Genomic DNA, 19,031 nt, shown 5'->3' with positions numbered 1-19,031 from the left:
TCTGTTTCTTGAACATTTCTAGGATGCCCTGAGTGGATCTTTGAACTGAAAAATGTATTTTTTACACATTCTATATTGTTATGAAGAATATTTTCCTTAAAAAACAAAGGCAAAGCAAACAAAAAAACCCACTCCACTTAAAAATGCCTACATACATTATGCCACCATTTCCAGAAAGTGAAAGCAAAAACAAAAACAGACCCAGAAAGCCTTTGGATTAAGAGTTCACATGATACATACTATGTTTTTTAATGTACCTCAGGCAAGGAGCATAGCATTAGAGCTTTAAGCAAAGCTTTTCTTTTACATTTGCTCAACAATGAAGATACTCTTACTGTTACTCTTACCTTGGTGTGGATGAGAACAACAGGCAACATGCTTCCCACCACTGCCAGCTACCAGGGATGAAGTCACTGTACACATGCATAGGCTAGAAGTGCACAGACCTCAGGAGCCACAGGAAGACCTGTCTCCCTCCCTGAAGGAGTTCACCTTGGTTGCTTAACTTTGCTTTGCACAATCCCCCAGACACAGGGAGAGAGTGGTGAGATCCACAGCCTGAGGCTGTATGCTTCAGCCTGCTTCTCCTCACTCTTGTGTTCAGCTGCCTGTTGCCTGCCATACTACACTTTGGCTTTATAGTTAAGGAGAGGTGTAAGTGTTCAAAAAAGCCAAAAAAAAAAAAAAAAAGTAAAAAAAAAAAGTAGCTTCATTAGTAGGTGGAATTTAGCTTCCTGAATTTTCAAAAAGCATTTTGTAGTTGCTTTTATAGAAGTACATATGCTCCTTTTGGAGGAAAGGAGAGAAAGGGAAAGGCTTCTACTGCAAAGCTAAAGGCTTTATTTGTTGTTTTTTTTGTACCAATAAAATCAAATTACAGATGTCAAGTGACATTTGCTTCAATGCTAAGTACCTTATGTTAAGATGTCAATTAAAGTTTTTCTGAGGAGGAAAGTTCCTCAGCAAAGCATGAATGTATTAAGAATGAGTATACCATTCCCCAGAGAACAGAATATAAAACAACCTGTCAAGTAATCAAAGATAACCAAAGAGAATGTGTTAACTCCCTGATATTTTTTTCTGTTCAGCATCAGGTGAATGCAAGATCTTTTACCACCTGGCGGAGCCCTGTTCTATTAATTCCTTGCTTCTCTCCTTCCATGCCCCTTTTATCAGCACTAAAGAGCTTCACAAACTGGTGGCTGACACAGACACACACTGACTATGCATTATTTTAAGGACAACACCAACTTCTACCAGCCAGAAAAATCTGTCAAGAACACACACCACTTAAATAAGTAAAGCACAGCTATGCTTTGAAATATATTACTGAACTGTTAATGAAAATTAAGATGTATTCAGCACCAGAAGCCTGTAGTTTTTATGTGCTGGTAAGAGAGTGCAATGGCATTTGGTTTGATGCACCTGTGAGAATTGCTCACCCTTAATTCTTAACAGAAGGGAATATAAAATTCCATGCATTCAAGAAATTGTTCCAAATAAAACTTTTCATATTTTGACTGAAAATATGCAATGTGATATAAGATACTTGTGGGACCTGGAAACACCTCCAATCTGGAAGTCAGAATTGTATCCTACACTAATAAGACGCTTAATGCACATTTAAAACTCCAGCTGAATCCAAATAGAAGACTACCTAGAGATGTAAGTGCTTGTAATGGGGTGAGCTCTACTATACCAAGAACTCCCCTTAGTTCATTTTAAAATAACCAGCAAAAGCCCTCACCATGGAGAAGAGCTGATTAAGATACTTGGGTTTTTTTCCTTAAAATAAAACCCCAAACAAACAAACAAAACCATCCCAAAAAATCACCCACAGGCAACCCAAAATCAACATGTAAAAGACGAGTTTTAAGGTCTAACTTCTGCTCCCACTTCAACAAATTAATATGGAGAAAATATGGCCCAGGACACATAAATTACTTTTTTTTCAGACTATCTAGACAGAAAGGTATTTCTACTCTGAATCTCAACTTGTTGCAACATGTTCTTAACATAAAACTTGCACTTTCTCCCCTGAAATCACTTTTAATTAACAATGCTTTAGAATACAATGTGTAAAGAGAAGGAAAAAGCGGAAGTCTTTGTTCTAGGTGTTAAAAGTCACATACATATCCTTCCAAGCTATATCAAAGGGCTATTTAAAGACAGCCAAAGTTCATTATGAATGCTTACCTTTTTTCCGCCTGTTACAAATTGCTTGAAGTGGGATCTTACAAACTGAGGATGAACAGCAACAATCTGGGGATGGTGGGGGAAGAGGGAAAGAGAGGATCGTGGCTTAAGTAAGAATTTACATGAAGCACCACATCACTCTTTAAACTAGACAACCCTTTGTCAATTATCAAGTATTACAGCTGAGTTCTTTCTCTGAAGTAAAGCCTAGTTGTTTCAGACACTTGGTTGTTTTCCTTAAAAGATAATTCTTCATATTATATGTTGTATGACAAGCGTGATACTGAGTGCCGTGTTACACTGAATAGCTACTTTTCTGTATAGCAGGCTGCAGAATTAGGACCAATCAGAACAGGATTCCAATTAGGAACAATCAGGACTGCTGTGAGCAAGAGCTACCCCAGTTAAATCTGGTCTGGGGCCTGCCTGAAGGGCACACACACCTCAGCCCTGTTAGAGGACAACATTGTATAGCATCTTATAGTCTCTTTGCCTTATGTGTAAAAATGTCAAGTGTGTAGATCCAGCTGTACGAGCAATAAAGGCCCTAGGAGGCAAGTGAGTCACATCTGGCATGTGTGAAAACTTAACAGCCTCATTCCTTTCCCCCACACCCTAAAGAGCAGCTGCAACATGGAAGACTCCAAGCAGCAAAATGCAAACATTTGCTCACATCGCCTTTCCTCCTGCAAGAAATGTTTCTTGTTAAAAATCACTGGATTTTCCCATATGCCTAACAGATGTCCTTTTTTCAACAGTCAGGCAGACACACTTCTCTAAAGCAGAGTTAAACTCAAGTTTTCCCTTCAGATAAGGCACATCAGTATCACTGCCCATTGCCTTATTTTGAGGCAGGTTTAATGGATATAAACTGGTTGCAAAATATTGACCTCCCATTTAGCAGAACCCTCAGAATTTGTATCACAAATCTACAGAGAAATATGTTGAGACGGGTAACACCTGAAACAGGACAATTTCTCTTTCACTTTCCTTTTGTATTTGAAGAACTCAATAATACCTCTTACAAAACCAAGATTGGTTTCTTCCTACCTAACCAGATCAAAAGCTATTGGGATAGAAAACTATTTCCTAGTGACTTGAATAACATTGTAAGGAAGTGGTATTCCTCTCTTTCATTTATATTGAATGTGACCTTTCTGTTATTAAAGACAACACCACCACAATTACTAAAGATTAAAACAAGCACTTACTTTAATAGGACAGTCAAAAGTTTCATGGAACTCTTCTGCTGAATATAATCCAAACACTTGTACCTGAAAAAGTACATTGAAAAGCCAAAATTATTTACCTAATTTACACTGAACAATTAACTCTGAAAGTAAAATCCTAACAACTAGAAGATTATCTGAATGCTAACAGTGACATCTTTTTTCCTAAAGGAAGACACATTTAACAATTCAGAGCTAATTGATGACACAATAGGACATGAAATGAACGATGCTGAAACCTCCCAGGTAAAAAGAAGGTAGTTTTTTTTCTTGACCTCGACAGAATTCCAAAAGTGACCCTGGATTGGAGGATGAAATTGCCACCTCTCCAATGACACTGGTCAAACCAACAGTCCATCAATTTTCTCCTCCTCTAGGAAGGAATGTAAAACAATCATCATTTACATTAAAAAGTGCGTGAGAAACTCCATTACAAAAATGTAAACAGCAGAAGGCTTAGAAGAACTTAGAAGAGCAGCGTGACAAACTAATATGGCTTGGTCTTCTACAGTGTCTTCTCTAATATTTGCAGCAGTAGGGAAGTACTTTTATGAATATTTTTCCTCCTTTTTTTTTTGTTACAATCACAGTAAAAACAATAAGTTCCTTTTGCTTTAGGCTGATGAAATCTGTTTAAGAGATAGCAACCTAACTATGGTAAGAGCAATAGAACAACATTCAAGAGAAAATAAATTTAGAATTCTTCCTTTCTGAGAAAGAATACTAGGATTTTTTTTGCCTCCAAGCAATACAGGGTTTACATAAGAAAAAAAACTTGTGACAATAAAGCAAAACCAACCTGAAATCCAAGCTCCATATATTTCTAGGCATTCTCTCCTCCTCCCCAGTGCATACAATGCTACTTTGTTTTATTCCATGATCATTGGAAATTCTTTCTCTGAAGACTCCTCCATTCTCATTTATACCAAGGTATCAGTACATTTAAGAGTCAGCAGAGGAGTTACAACTATAGGCAATCATATCTATCAGAATCAATCCATCTGTAGAAGCGTCAACATTGAATTAAAAAAAAGCTTCTACTGTCAAGAGAATTAACAGATTTTTAAAATGTTTCCTTGCCTTTAGTTTAGAACAGGTACAGAGATATCAAGTGTTAATGAAATATTATTACATTATATGACTACAGAATAAGGTACCTCCCGATTATTTTAAGTACAGCCCTCTTTTGGACTCATGTCTCCCCATTCAATAAACAATATTCCTTTTCTTTACTGTCAGATGAGACAGTTGACCGCCTAGTTCCTGCAGAATTTAGGAATAAAATGGGGCTGAACACTTATGGCCAGGGATTAGTAACTGACTTACTAACTATGTTTTCCAGAACGAATAATAAATGGTTTGCTTTTTCATTATGTTTTTAAAAGGTTTCCACCCACTGTCAGAAGTTGTTGAAATAAACTCATCCAAGGAGGGATGAACAGCACTGGAGAAAGGGAGAAAAAAAGAGCATCCCATGCAGTGATCAGTGAAGAAATGCATCTGACAGCAAATCTACTTAAGAATGCTCTCAGATAGGCTCTCATTATTTTCCAGAAAATTTTCTGGAAAATGTAATCCCTTCAGTAACTCTGCTCTGCATGTTCAGCATTGGACTCAAAAGTTCTAAAAGTTCTTTTAACTTTATTTCCTTCTTCCCATCATGATTCCTTCAGGGGGAAAAATTTAAAAAATAATAGTAACAAGAAAATATAAATCCCTTTAGAGAAAGACCTGAAGAATAAAGTCAGTAAATATCAGTAATGGGCCACAAAAAGTGAGGCTTAATTGCTCTAAAAAGATCAATTCAGAGCCCAAGAACACCCAAAATTCCTGCAGACAGTCAAGAAGACAAAGTAAAAATATTAAACTTAATGGAAACTACAAGAGGAACTAAGCCATCTACAAGGAACTAGGACATCCTTAGAGTGGCTCAAAGTTCAGCAGTCTCAGTGAAGTTAAAAGCATCTCCAACCACCTCATTTTCCTTTCAAGCTTGTCTCCTGGATACATCTCCTAAGCATTATCAGCTCAGTCCATTACTCATTAGCAAATATACTGCCTCTAACAACACACTTTAAAAATACTTTGGCATGCACTGTGTAGGGCTGAGCTACTGCTCCAATGGATTAGAAAAATCAATATTTGGAGACTGTGAGACGTATCACAAAGCTGTGATTATGTAAGCCAGCTAAAGGGCTGTATTTGAATTGGACCTGGCTGTAAGCCTAGAAAACCTTTGGGCTGATGTCTAGAGGATTTTGCTTTCTGGGTTTTTGTTTTCATCAGCTGGCACATCATATTCAGTACAATAGCCTACACAAAGTAAAAAATAGAGGAAAGACAAAATAAGACAGAAAAAAGAAAGGAGAAAAAAAAAAGAAAATACATGGTTAAAACTTAACACTGCAAATTCCGTGAAAGCAGAATCCTCAAATATTACAAAACAGCCCTCTCAAATTAAAAGTAATTAATAAAAATTAGCGACAGTGCCTTCAACGTTTTCCTAATATATCACTGAATACGGCAATATGATATTTCTTTTGGAGTATTATAACAACATGGAGTGAGCTAAGAGGAAAAAACAATTCTGCAAAAAATAGATGTTATCATGTTTACTCTAGGGACATCATCTAACAGTTTATTACTTCTTAATGTCTCATATTCTTCAGAAAGAAAGTGATTCTTCTGCTATTACAAACCTATATTGGATTTATCTATTTTTACTTTCCATGCCCACTCTGTTCAGGACGCTCTTAGGCAGCTGGAAAAAGGATTTTACGATTCCACTACATTTTGCTAGTCCTGTCTGATTTTAAATATCCAGAACCCACCACTCCAGTGCATCTGGACTTAGCTGCTTCTTTGCTTCCACATATGGAAAAAGTAAGGAACCTTCAGTGACCAAAAGGCAGGAAAACAAGTCACATTTCTTGAAAAATTATTAATGTAATACCAATGTAATTAATGGATATTCTTAACATCAATGTTATTACAGGCATTAGAGATGACACTAAAACACGCAAGCACATGGGTTTTCAATATAATTTATATTTCTTCATATAAAAAAGTTACAAGCCAGAATAAGAGTGCCAATTACACTCTTCTTATGTAATGACATGGAAGCTTTAGCAAAATCAGGAGTCATATCCAGGTTTTTCATGATAGTATACAATTAACTACATACAAAACTAACACAAAAAACTAATCTATAAATCTCCAAAATTCTGAGGATGCCAGCCTGCTTCCTGTTGTATTTATCTGAGCACCAAAATTCTCTTATACCCTAACACTTTAACATCCAGCAGCTAGACTAGAGGGCTGGTGCTGGTTATGATTTCTGCCCCTTAACATGCCAGTGGTGATCAGCTGCAGCTGACTTCATTAGAAAGGAAGGTTTTCAAAGAATCAAATGCATAGTACAGAAAAGCTGCAAGTGGCTCCTAAAGAATTTGTTAGACATGTATGACATACATGCAACAGATTTTGACACTGGGTGTGGACACTGACTGTCAAGAAGAGGATTTAGAAAATTGTACTGTGCTTCTGTGCTCTCCCCCCAGTCTGTACAACTAGATCAAATCCAGTTTGAGAGACAGAAAACAAAAAAGTAGTAAAATAAAATATGTAAATATAAAAGGCCAGCAGAACAGATACGAGGAGGTGGAGGTTCTCATCATAAGGCCTTCCTGAAGAAAATAAATCGTTTCCATCTCTATCATATTGGATCCACTTTGATACATGAAAATGTGCTCTGCTTATAGCAAAAGAGAACATATCTTCATTAATTGGTAGAATATACTTGCAGCTAACTCAAAATTCCCAGGTCTCTTCATTACATCTGCTTTTTTGTTTAAAACTGATTAAAAAAACCTAAAGTGTTTTACTGTACTGCTTCACTGTTTTTCCCCCCTCTCCCCTTATTTTTTTAAAAAAAGGATTTCACCACTTTTACATACTTAATCAAGTTAATAAAAACTTTGTAACTACTTGCACAAGTATTTTAACTGCTTACAATATCAACACTCCCACTGCAGTAAGGTAAGAGCTGTAAGGAATGAAACTTACACTTTTGTTACGACCAGAATCTGTAAGTGCTACATTATCTGGCCAAGAATCTGCCATTTTCTTATACAGTAGCACAACATAAAACTATTTTAATAAATTTTAGGGGTGGATTATTTCACCGTCATGAGCCTTTCTGGATCATGTGGAAAATCTGATTTCTAAAATACCCAGATCTTTTAAATCTCCAGATGAGTTTTTCACAAGTGTAGAACATGGTGAAGCATCAATTGGACTCTATGAATGCAAATATACTGAATATTGTACCTGTGATACTCCTTCCCTGTGGCTGTGGGACTGTATTTTAGACTGCCTTGTATAGTATGTAATGTCATACACTGGATCCACAACTGCTATTTCAATAAATGAAGACAGAGTAACCATTTAAAGTATCTAAGTCCTTTCAAATAGAACCACACCAGAGTAGTGATTATGGGGTTTTCAGTATTTCTGAAATTAAATAAGTATATTTAATATTAGCTTAGTATACGAAAAAAAATGTGTATGGCTTGCAGTCTCACCGCAGCATAGTGGATTACTGACAGTCATCCACAGTCACATCTGAGGAGCCCTTACAGTAAGTGCTTGCTCCCCAACACCATAGGAAAACCTAAACCAACAATGCTAGCTCAACATTTTTATTAGCTTGCACAATTACTGACCCTTGCCTTATCTTGCTTAGACAAATAGGATACTCTTGTGGTGTTTCACATGAGATGTAAAATTCTCTAACTGCTTTGATAGGTACTAGTATCCTAATTACTGTGCCAAGATACTGACATCAAGATATATCTCAGAAATAAAAGGCCTGGATACACCAACTGGCTGCCTGCCTGTTGAGGGACAAAAAACTCTGTTTGGAAGGAAAAAACCCAAATGCATACAGTCTAAAGAGGTTGTTTCCCCATTTTTCCTATTGCAAATTCCAGCTGTATTTTAATTTAAAGAACTTCAACTGAATGCAACATTAGGATTACCAACACTCTTCCTCCCCGAAGTCTACTGTGTAAGGAATGTTCTCCTGAGAAGTAAGCTGGATATTGGGAAATTATTTTAATACACTGCATTGGTATATGGGCAGTGTATTAAAAAAGAAGCTTAAATACACTCTGTGCATTAGAATTTTATCATTGCAAACCAACATTAGAAAATACTGTCATCCACTGAAAAAACAAGAAGACATTCTTACAACTGGAAAATCAATCACCAAAACCACTAAATGTTACAGCTCAACATTCCAGCGAAGCACTGATAATTGCTACTTATACACTACACAAATGATATATGTCCTCAGCCAATGAAGTAGGTTTTTTAGGAAACTGTACATATATTGACTTTACATTTATTTAATGTGGCTGTTGTAAGACACTTTGCTCTTCTGATAAACTATGATTGTTTATCAAAAGATTCTGTAATTCAAGAGAAACATTCATAAAGTGTGTGAAAATGAAAAGCACCAGCGCACAGAAATCATGTCCACAAAATCCAATTTTGTTGATTTATAGCAGAAAGGCATTAAACTACTGTCTTGCAGGAACAGCAGAGTAGTCACTGAAGTATAACTGGCACAGCAGTAATGATGAAGTTGACATGTCCTCCTGTCACAGCTGTTAATCAGCTTAATAGAAGTTACATTATTGACATTCTTGTAATTACTTTTCCTACAGCATATTTGTGCAAAATATATTTGACTTTAATTTTGAGTATTCAAATGTGGGTTCAGTTCTCAAAATGTATGGTCAAAGTAGTGGTGCTCAATGCAGGAATCAACTCCACAGGTTATCACAATTATTCTAGTATAATACTAGGACTACCTGCTGCCTCAGCAAATATATAAAGAGATTTGTTGTACCTTCCCATCTTCTGAGCAAACACCCATGTGTTCTCCACTTTCATCCAGGCTGATCTGATTTATCTTCACTGGGCTCTAGAGAACGAAAACAAGGAAAAAATACTTTTAAGGTATTGAAGGTATTGAATTGCAACATAGGTTTACTTGTTCTCAGACAAATACAGAGAAAAGCCTGAAAACCATCCTGATTTAATAAATCTTCCCTTCCCTATCCAAATATACTTTTGGTTCTAACCTACAGGGTTAGACAGTATCTGCTACTGTTTACTTAGCTTAAACAGCTACTCATCCCTGAGGTATGGAGGACTTACTCATAACATCATTTGGATACTCTGATGCGTATCTTCTTGCATACAAAAACCAATTCAATTATATTCATGTACCAAGAAACTTCTTATGTACCGTGATTCTGATTTCACCCTCTATAACAAATAGCTCATCATTACAATAATCACTGAAGGATCTTCACACAGTAAGTCTCTCACACTTTTAAGAACCACTTTTCTTATTCTCATAAAATATTGAATGGATTGAACCACAAGTTTGAATTGAATGGATTGAACCACAACTTAGACCACTCCTGTGGTTTTGAGCATGATAAAAGAAATCCATCATATGTTTGTGTAAAAATAAAGTGTCACTGGAAGAGCACTGGAGTTGTAGGACCACATTAAATGCTACACAACTGTGTATGAAGTATCACAGGTCCTTATATATGCTATGGCAGTTGGAATTGTATTAAATGTACATAATAAGTACATAAAAACACACTGTCCACATGGGCTATTCTACAGCAGATAAACCGAGATGTTTTCACACCCTTTTCCCCCCATAATCTTTCACACACACAACAAATTCCAAATCAGAGAAAGGAAGCTTTCCTCTCATCCACTTTGAAAATAGCATATGCCCAAATAATATTTTCTAGAAGCTTTTTTATAATCAAGGTTGATTCAACAACTGAACACTGCACTGCCATAGTTGTCTGATGAGTTGGGAAAATTACACTGCCCCTTTGCTTTCCTGCTTTCTTGTGTGCAGAATATGTAATTCTTGGTCTCACCATGAAATGGCACCTGGAAATACTGCAATTGCTGCCTAACACAAAGTGGTCTTCCCACGGTGTGTTGCAAAGAAGTTCACTGGGAATTTAAACCAATTTTCCTTGACTTATGTGCTCCAGAAGTATTTTTGTTTGCGACAGACTTGTTATGCTGAGTTGCTACATTTCAAGATCAGACACCAGTGCATGACTAGCAGTGCAGGCAGCTGGTGCACATTCCACAGCTGTGTTCCTGTATCAGCAGAGGAGTACAGATCAAGCCCATCAACCTCATGTTGTGGCAACATCCTTGTAAAAGCTCTATTCTCAGATATTACACACACAACTGGCTAATTCCAAGACTGGAGGATGCTGAGTAAGGCAAGATGTATCAGTTGTCAGTCTGACTTTCTAGAATCTTCATAAACAGCATAAATCTTCATAAACTTTTATTCCTGCCTTGCCTTGAAAAATGCTTTTCTAAATTTCTGTTTTGCTCATCAAAGTGCAAGAGAAGACTGCCTCTCTCTAGGGATGGGCAAAAAAGCTAGCATGCCTCTCTCTAGGGAGGGAAAAAGCTAGCATGTCTGCATCATTCCCTCTACTACCAGGAACACCTCTGGCCTTCTGAAAGCACAAGCACAGAAAGTTTAACTGAGTTTATCACTGAAGTGACATGGGTTTTTTTTGTTCTGGGCTGCATCTAAGTTGCCATTGCCACAACTTTCTCACTAAGTTTCTTCTCTTCATTTGTTATTTTGCAATTGCAAAGACAAAATGTCTGTCTTCAGTAGTACTGTCTTGGCACAGGGTCATAACTAAAGTACAGTGTTCAACTGGTCATGTTCTTCTCATCACTCCAGCACCTACATCCACCAGCAGACATCCCAGCAACAGCAGATCTGGCAGCACTCCAGTGCGATGGGCCTTGTTGGAGACACTACTGCAACAAAAACCAAGACAAAATGACACAAACCAAGACACACCAGAGGAGCTGACGGCTCAATCCTACAGTCCACACTATTCCTATTTTCCTGTCAAATGGCTTTGATAAAGTTTGATTCTGAAAAAATAAAGTGTAGAAAATAGGCAAAGTGGACTACATAAGCCATCTTTACATAAACGTTGAAAACGAGGATCAGGATGATGGAATTTATCTGTTGTGATGTGGATTGAAAGCCATATGGCAATACTTTGGAAATTAAATGTGTCATTGTACTCAAGCAACTAACAAGTGCTCAGCAAGGCAAAACCTCTCCTGCAGGATACCAAGTATAACAGGAAGGGCTTCTACAGGTATGTGGCAAGCAAAAGAAAGACTAGGGATACAAAAGATGTAGGAAGAAAATAGGAGACCTGGCTACCCTGGATGAAGAGGAGGCTGGGGTTCTCAATGACTTCTGTGCCTCTGTCTTCACTGGCAAGTGCTTCAGCCACGCCACCCAAGTCAAGAAAGGCAGACGCAGGGACTGTGAGGATGAAGATCCTGAGCCCCCTGTAGGAGAGGATCAGGTTTGAGACCATCTAAGGAACCTGAACGTGCACAAGTCCATGGAATCCAACGAGGTTCATCTGAGGGTCCTGAGGGAGCTGGCAGATGAAGTTGCTGAGACACTATCCATAATTTTTGAAAAATTGTGTTAGGTGAAGTCCTTGATGACTGGAAAAAGTGAAATATAATCCTCATTTTCAAAAAGGGAAAAGTATACGGGGAGCTACTGACCAGTCAATTTCAGCTCTGTGCTAGGCAAGGTCACACAGCAGAGTCTACGGGAAACCATGCTAAGGTACCTGGCCAACAAAGAGATGACTGGTAACAGCCAAAATGGTTTTACAAGGAGAAAATCATGCCTAACAAATTTGGTGACCTTCTATGACAGGGCTACAGTGTTAGTGGACAGGGGCAGAGCAAGTGATATTGTCTACCTGGACTAAATGCGAAGTGTTTCATACTCCTGCATGACATTCTTGTCTCCACATGGGAGAGACAGGGATTTGATGGATGGACCACTCGGTGGATACTGAACTGGCTGGACAGCCACACACACAGTCTGGGTTAATGGCTCATTGTCCACATGGAGACCAGTAATTGGTGTCCCTCAGGGGTCCATACTGGGACCAATACTGTTCAACATCCTTGTTTGTGACAAGGACAGTGGGACCAAGTGCACCCTCAGCAAGTTCACTGATGACATCAGTCTGTGTGGTGCAGTTGACATGATGGAGGGAAGGGATAATGGCATCCAGAGGGACCTTGACAGACATGGGCTGAAGCAAACCTCATGAAGTTCAACAAAGCAAAGTGCAAAGCAAAGGTCCTACACTATTGGGACACACAAGACAGATTATGGACTTTGGACCTGGTTAGCATAAGAGATTTGACAACAAGATGCCTTGACAATAGCAAACAGAACTTTGAGGATTAAATCAAGATTGCAAGAAGATTAAATCAGATGGACGTACCAGAAAAAGAAAATTACATCAAACTGTACAAGCAAGAGATGTAAAATGCAAGAGATATTGTAAAATGCATAAGTTTGTTTATGTGATGATTAACCCAATCCTGGTAGTAAAACATTACTAGTCTTCCTAGAATAAGTACATAAGCAGTTATACTTCACAATAAATTTGGATTCTTTGGCCATTTCACGGAGTCCACATCTTTCTTCATTGCAAACACTACACCTGGGTCACTGCAATCCCAGACATACCAATGGGGTGGGCAGAGAAGTGATTGAGAGCAGTCCTGCTGAGAAAGACTTGTGGGTGAGAGGTGATAAAAAACTCCACACGAGCCAGCTGTGTGTGCTCATAGCTCAGAAAGCCAATCAAGTTCTGGATTGCATCACAAGAAATGTGGCCAGCAGGTCAAAGGAGGTGATTCTGTCCCTCTACTTTGCTCATGCAAGATCCCAGCTGGAGTGCTGCATTCAGTTCTGGTGTCTCCAACATCAGGAGGACATGAAAATGTTGGAGCAAGTCCAGAGGAGGGTCATGAAGTTTGTAAGAGGACTGAAGTACCTCCTTTATGAAGACAGGCTGAGAAAGCTGAGGCTGCTCAGCCTGGAGAAAAGAAAGTTGCATGGAGACCTCATGGCCAACTTCCAGTACCTGAAAGGGACCTACAAGAAAGTTTGGAGAGGGACCCTTCATCAAGAACTGCAATGATAAGACAGGGAGTAATGAGTACAAATGAAAAAGGAGAAATTTAGGTTAGATATTAGGAAGAAATTATATACTGTGAGTGTGGTGAGACACTGAACAGGTTGCCCAGAGAGGTTATGGATATCCCAACCCTGATACTCTTCAAAGCTAGGCTGAATAACTCCTTGAGCAACTTTGTCTAGGGGAAGGAGTCCCTGCCCATGGCAGGGGAGATCAGGACTATGTAATCTTTGCATTCTAACCACTTAACATGCTGTGATTCTAGAATTATAAAATGTTGTCAGTAGAACACAAGGGTGACTCCAGAGTATTTGCATTTTTCCCACATTCAAAATAGCACACAATATTTCCGGACTTGTTCTATTTCTAAACAGAAATTCGATGATACAGTATTTCATAACAGCATATATATTATAAGTAGCAATTTGTTACAAGCCTTCTGCACACCCAACACCTCCATCAGTTGCTATTACCTTTTCTTTCTCCTATTATTTTTTCTTTTCTGGCTGTACCATTCACAGATGACAATCAGGGAAAACAACTAAATTCAACTAAAAGAGACCTGCTCATTTACACAAACCTCCAGCTAAGTTTCGACAGGAAACGACATACACAAGGCAAAGCAAACACAGACTAAATTTTTTTCTGTACTCAATTCAAACTAGCACATTGACTATTACCCTGTTCACTGACATTACAAGTCAGAACTTTCTGTGAAGCTCAGAAAATGATGATAGATCATGATAGTCCAGGTTGAATATTACACGCATTTTAAAATAAAGTTTCAGGAAGAACACTAATACCAGACTCTTCTTGTTCAGAGTTAAATAACAGTCAAGCTTATGATTTCCAGAACTATGTTCCACTGGAAAGCTGTTTGAGAATCAAGATCTCAACCTATCCCGGAAATCAGAAAGAAAAAACCACAGATAAAATTGGTACATGTATTATCTAAACCAAAGTGTTTCTTCCAGAATCAGCTCAAATTCTTCTTTTCATAACCGTCATTTGTTTAAATATACTTCTGTGCCAGTCAGCAAAGTTACTTACTATTTCAAATTTACTTTACTATTTCAAATTTAATTGCGTTAATTAAATTAAATTGCATCAAAATTAATTGCATTTAGTTACATCCAACACCCTGTGGATAATTTTGATATTATAGAAAGGAGGAACGCAAATAATATTGTGGGTCACCCCCTCCCACCTTGCTTTTATTTTTCATTTTTTTATTAAATGTTATAAACTCAGGCATGAAGTTAAAACTGCCTTTCCCTTTCTTTTTTTTAAAGCTTTGTCCAGCTAACCCACTGATGAGTTTATTTGTCTGACCAAAGAAAACAGGCTTTGGATTTTACAGTAAAGGAATAAATGCCCCTCCTGCACGATCTACCTTTACATGTCTACAAAAGATGAAGAATCACTCAAGGTTAGAGAAGACAAAAGTAGTCACTAACTCATCATAATTTGAAGGACTAATTATTTAATACAGTTGGAACCATGATACACACTGGGGTTTGGTAACCTGACTGTTGTAAAGGTATTTTAAATGTGTGTTGGAAAAAACCTGTAACATGTAAAAGAATCTAAAATTTAGAACACATAATAGCGATGATCAAACTTAAATCTCATGCCATAAAACCAGAGGCACCTGCATATGAAATGTTGAAAAAACTACTATTTATTATTTTATTAGCACTACATTGGATAATATTTTTTTACCTAATCAGGACCCCTAGCATTAGCCCAATCAAGTAAAAATACACAACTACTTTGTGATGAGAATGATACTTCCAGTGCTGTATAAGTGATAATAATACACAGTGAATTTCTCAAGCAACATAATTCAAATTTGGCAATACATTGGATCCTGTTAGTTAGGAATGGAAATACACTTAAATTATTTACCTGGGAACTTCAGAATTTCATACACTTTTGAAGTACCAGCAAAGAAGGAAGAAATACCTTCAACTGAATTTCCATTAGCTGCAGTTTTCTTTCTGATGGAGACATGTTTGGAATTCTGGACAACATAAGTAAGTTTGACTGTTCAAAATCAATAGTGTCAAGCTGACACTATAGAACAAAAAAAAAAAAAAAAAGTTACCTTAATGGATGAAACAGAAGTTTAGGTAGCAGGAGAGAAAGCTAGCAGACACCTTGCACATAAAGATCTAAATGCAGACTTTTGCAAAATCCTAAATTTAAAGGAAAGGAAAATCAAATATCTAGCAGCAAATGTACCTCATGTGATAATCAATTACCTAATGTAAAATGCTTGAAATAAATGCTCTTACTATGGATTAAGTCAGCTCTTCAATTAGGAGTAAATTCATGGCCACTCAGAAAGCTTCTTTTAATTGTGTTCTTTGTGGCAACTCCTTCTCCCCTGACACTCATCATCAACCCACCTTATACAATCAGTCCCCCAATGGTGAACCTGAGAAATCAATCTGCTAATGTATAATTTGTAAAGCTCCCCTGACTAACAAATGGATAATTGATTCTTTCACAAATGCTGCATCCCAATGGATTTGAAGTGGATGAACATGAAACGTAAGACTGGATTTCACTCCAATTCTGTGAAAAATGCAATATTTACAAGCTAGGAATCTAAACATTTTAATAGTTGTCTGTGGCTTCATGCCTTTTAGCCATGGTTTCCAGGCAAACCACATGCTCATTAGGAGTGTGAAAAGCAAAGCAGTGCTCAATCATACTTACAGCAAAGCTCATTTTACTTCAAGAGATTCCCATCACTTCTACAACACCCTTAATCAGTGCTTTCATCCACTCTTTTCAAAGAATTTTCATGAACTTTTCCTAAATTAATTTAAACATAATTATTTATCTGTGTGTGAGGAACCAATTTAGCTTTGATTTATCTCAACACTGATTGTAAGGGCACAAGGGGGAGAGGTTGCACATCTGCCACATGCAGGAGGCAACTTGAAGAAGCCTTGTCTCTGGGAGGACTCACCTGGCAACATGGGACTTCACCTCCTCCCATGAGACAGTCAGTAGGAGACACTGAACTCCCCAGAGAGGCTTCTCCAATCAGTCGATGAAAGGTCTCCACCAATGGACTGCCACGGAAGGTTGGACTGGGCCAATGGTCTCCTGCCAGCAGGCAGACCTTAGAAGGAGCCAGACAGCATAAAAAGTAACTGCACCACGAGCAGTGGGGGGCTTTGGAGACTGCTTTTTGCTTTGGGGGGCTTTTGGGTTTACACTTTTTGTGTCTTTCTAGGGACTTGTCTTTTGGCTGGGGGCTTTTGAGACTTGCTTTTTACCTTTGGCTACAGCCTGCTGAGGGGCTCGCTGCTGCCCGCTGCTGTGCCCTTGCTGGTTTGCTCGCTCCCTCCTTTGCCCTGACCCCAGCCTGCCTTTTGGCTCTTCTGCCCTCGCTGGCTCTTGCTCGCCCTCGCTCCTGTCCTGCCTCTCTGTGTCCCTGATCATCGCCCTGCCGCTTCTCCCGCGCATCCTTGCCTCAGCTACTCGCGTTCAACCCGGTTGCTCCTATCGAGCAGCCCACTGCGATGCTCGCTCCGACCCTGTCCAGGGTCCTGACCCTCCGGTCGGAGCGCCTACTCCGCGCGTCTGGCGCCGTCGCCGCGGGAGCCGCGCCCGTGAAGCTGCGCCTCTCCGAGAGCTGCGCAGGCTCGTTAAGAGCCAGCCCCTGCACGGGCAGGCAGCGCCCACATCGCCCGCCGCCTGGACACAGGCACTTCCCCCTGACTCGCAGGAGGCAACGTCCTCTTTTCCTCTCTGTCTCCTCTCCCTCTCTCTCCCTCGCCTTTTCCCCGCTGCTTTTCCAGTTTCCTTCCTTCTTTTCTCTCTTTTCCAACCCTCTTTCGTTTGGGCAACTCCTTGTTGTTTTGTTTTGGTTTTTTTTTTTTTTATTTTTTTATTACCAAGAAACAGTTCTCAGATACATTTCCCTTGTTTGGCTTAATTTAGTTTCTGACCATCCATTTCTAAAAGAACTTCTTGTAGTTTCACTCAGAGGTACACAACACCATGCATACACGTACACATATATACTGAAAGAAGAAAAACACCCAAGGGTCTTTTCTGCTACATGAATATCAGACTGGACCTGCATAATGATTATGTAGCTCCTGCATAATGATTATGTTCTCCATACTAAGGCAAATTGTATGTACACAGTTGCATTGTAATAAAAACAACCTGTCTCCTAAATGTGCCTACTTTTCATTTATTCATGTTTCATCTGCATGCTATTCACATAAGCATGTAAAGCTCCAATGTACAGCAATATGATCAATCAAGCCATGGTTTTAAACGTTAGCCTACTGGAGTATGGACTACCATTATCATGTTTGTGTTATTTCCACCATGGTGGACATATCCAAGTGTAAATACTGATTTGCAAACAAAAACCACCTCAGTTACTGTCATGACTAAGCTAAGATCCTCACAAAATACAAACCTTGCTCTATGTAGGATGAGGAACTTGCTTTGAAAAGCACCTCAAATCCTCAAGAACAGCTAAGCACAACTGTATTGCATGTTCTGTGTCCCATCTCTTTTGACTTCAAAACACTCATACCCAGAGATCTCTTGTACTGAGGAACTGTCTTTAAAAAGAAACTGAATCCAAGCACTTTTCTTGCCCCAAATGCTGCAGTGTCACACGGACTCACATGTATTTCGCATTTGTAGAATTTCCTTGATACAATATAGGCAAAAGCAACTCGAAACCCAAATTCTGATCCTGTACCATGATTTAGCCGTAAAAAGATAGAAGTACACACATATTATGTATTTACATAGCTGAGAAACAAAGCACAATAACACAAAGGTCTAAATTGAAAATACAGCTGTAGGAGTTAAAGAAAAAGATGTTCACCACTGCCTGCAACAAAGTAGCATACTCTATATTCACAACACCTCAAGTTTCATTTGCTGAAATTTACTAATATCCACACCAAAAGAGGTTTAGTTCAACAATATTAGCAGCAAAATTCTGGTGAGAACTTTTGCTCCATTGCATTTCCTATAATACTCTTGAATCTGTCATTCTCCAAATGAAAAATGGGAGATTATGTTGGTTAGAAGAAAAGGGAGGGGGGAAGGCTCAGGGGAGTGACAAGGTCTGGGACACAGAACAATAACAACATTATCTTTTATCTTGTCTGCAGGAAGGCAGACCTTAGCTACAAAAAACAAAGATCTCAAAACCTTGTCTAAAACTAAGGGAATATGAGGACAAGAAGTCTCTCGTATAGTCTAAGACAGTGAGAAAGAACAAAAAGCCTGCAGTGATTTCAATATTTTCCTCATTGGTGAATCCCTTAACCTTGTTTGTCAACTGCAGGGACTAAGAAAAAAAAAAAAAAACATCCAAGGGGGAAAAAATATTAACAAGGGATCTCCCTAAATCTCTAGTAGTTACTAGATAATCAGAATGCTTGTTTAGTATTGATTAAGCTATTACCAAAACCAAATCTATACTGAAAGC

At 38.5% G+C, this 19,031-nt stretch overlaps 1 protein-coding gene across 6 annotated transcripts in view; it reads right to left on the bottom strand.

Annotated features, from left to right (window-relative positions):
• VPS41 (VPS41 subunit of HOPS complex) overlaps positions 1–19,031 on the bottom strand; it is a 110,239-nt gene that overhangs the window by 55,258 nt on the left and 35,950 nt on the right. For 2 of the 6 annotated variants that reach the window (XM_041464249.1, XM_041464247.1), the window contains 3 exons: positions 9,340–9,414; positions 3,408–3,470; positions 2,197–2,262 (listed from right to left, as the gene is read on the bottom strand). In XM_041464249.1, coding sequence (XP_041320183.1) covers positions 2,197–2,262; positions 3,408–3,470; positions 9,340–9,414 — 204 coding nt within the window. Of the gene's footprint in view, positions 1–2,196; positions 2,263–3,407; positions 3,471–9,339; positions 9,415–15,454; positions 15,623–16,270; positions 16,337–16,526; positions 16,683–19,031 lie in introns of those variants that run through there. The other 4 variants (XM_041464245.1, XM_041464248.1, XM_041464246.1 and 1 more) reach the window with 4 other exon arrangements.

Source organism: Pyrgilauda ruficollis, unplaced genomic scaffold, assembly GCF_017590135.1.
Source record: "Pyrgilauda ruficollis isolate IOZ18807 unplaced genomic scaffold, ASM1759013v1 scaffold176, whole genome shotgun sequence".
Classification (NCBI taxonomy): Eukaryota; Metazoa; Chordata; class Aves; order Passeriformes; family Passeridae; genus Pyrgilauda; species Pyrgilauda ruficollis.
The sequence above is the reverse complement of the archived record's forward strand: the minus strand, read 5'-3'. Positions and strand labels throughout refer to the sequence as shown.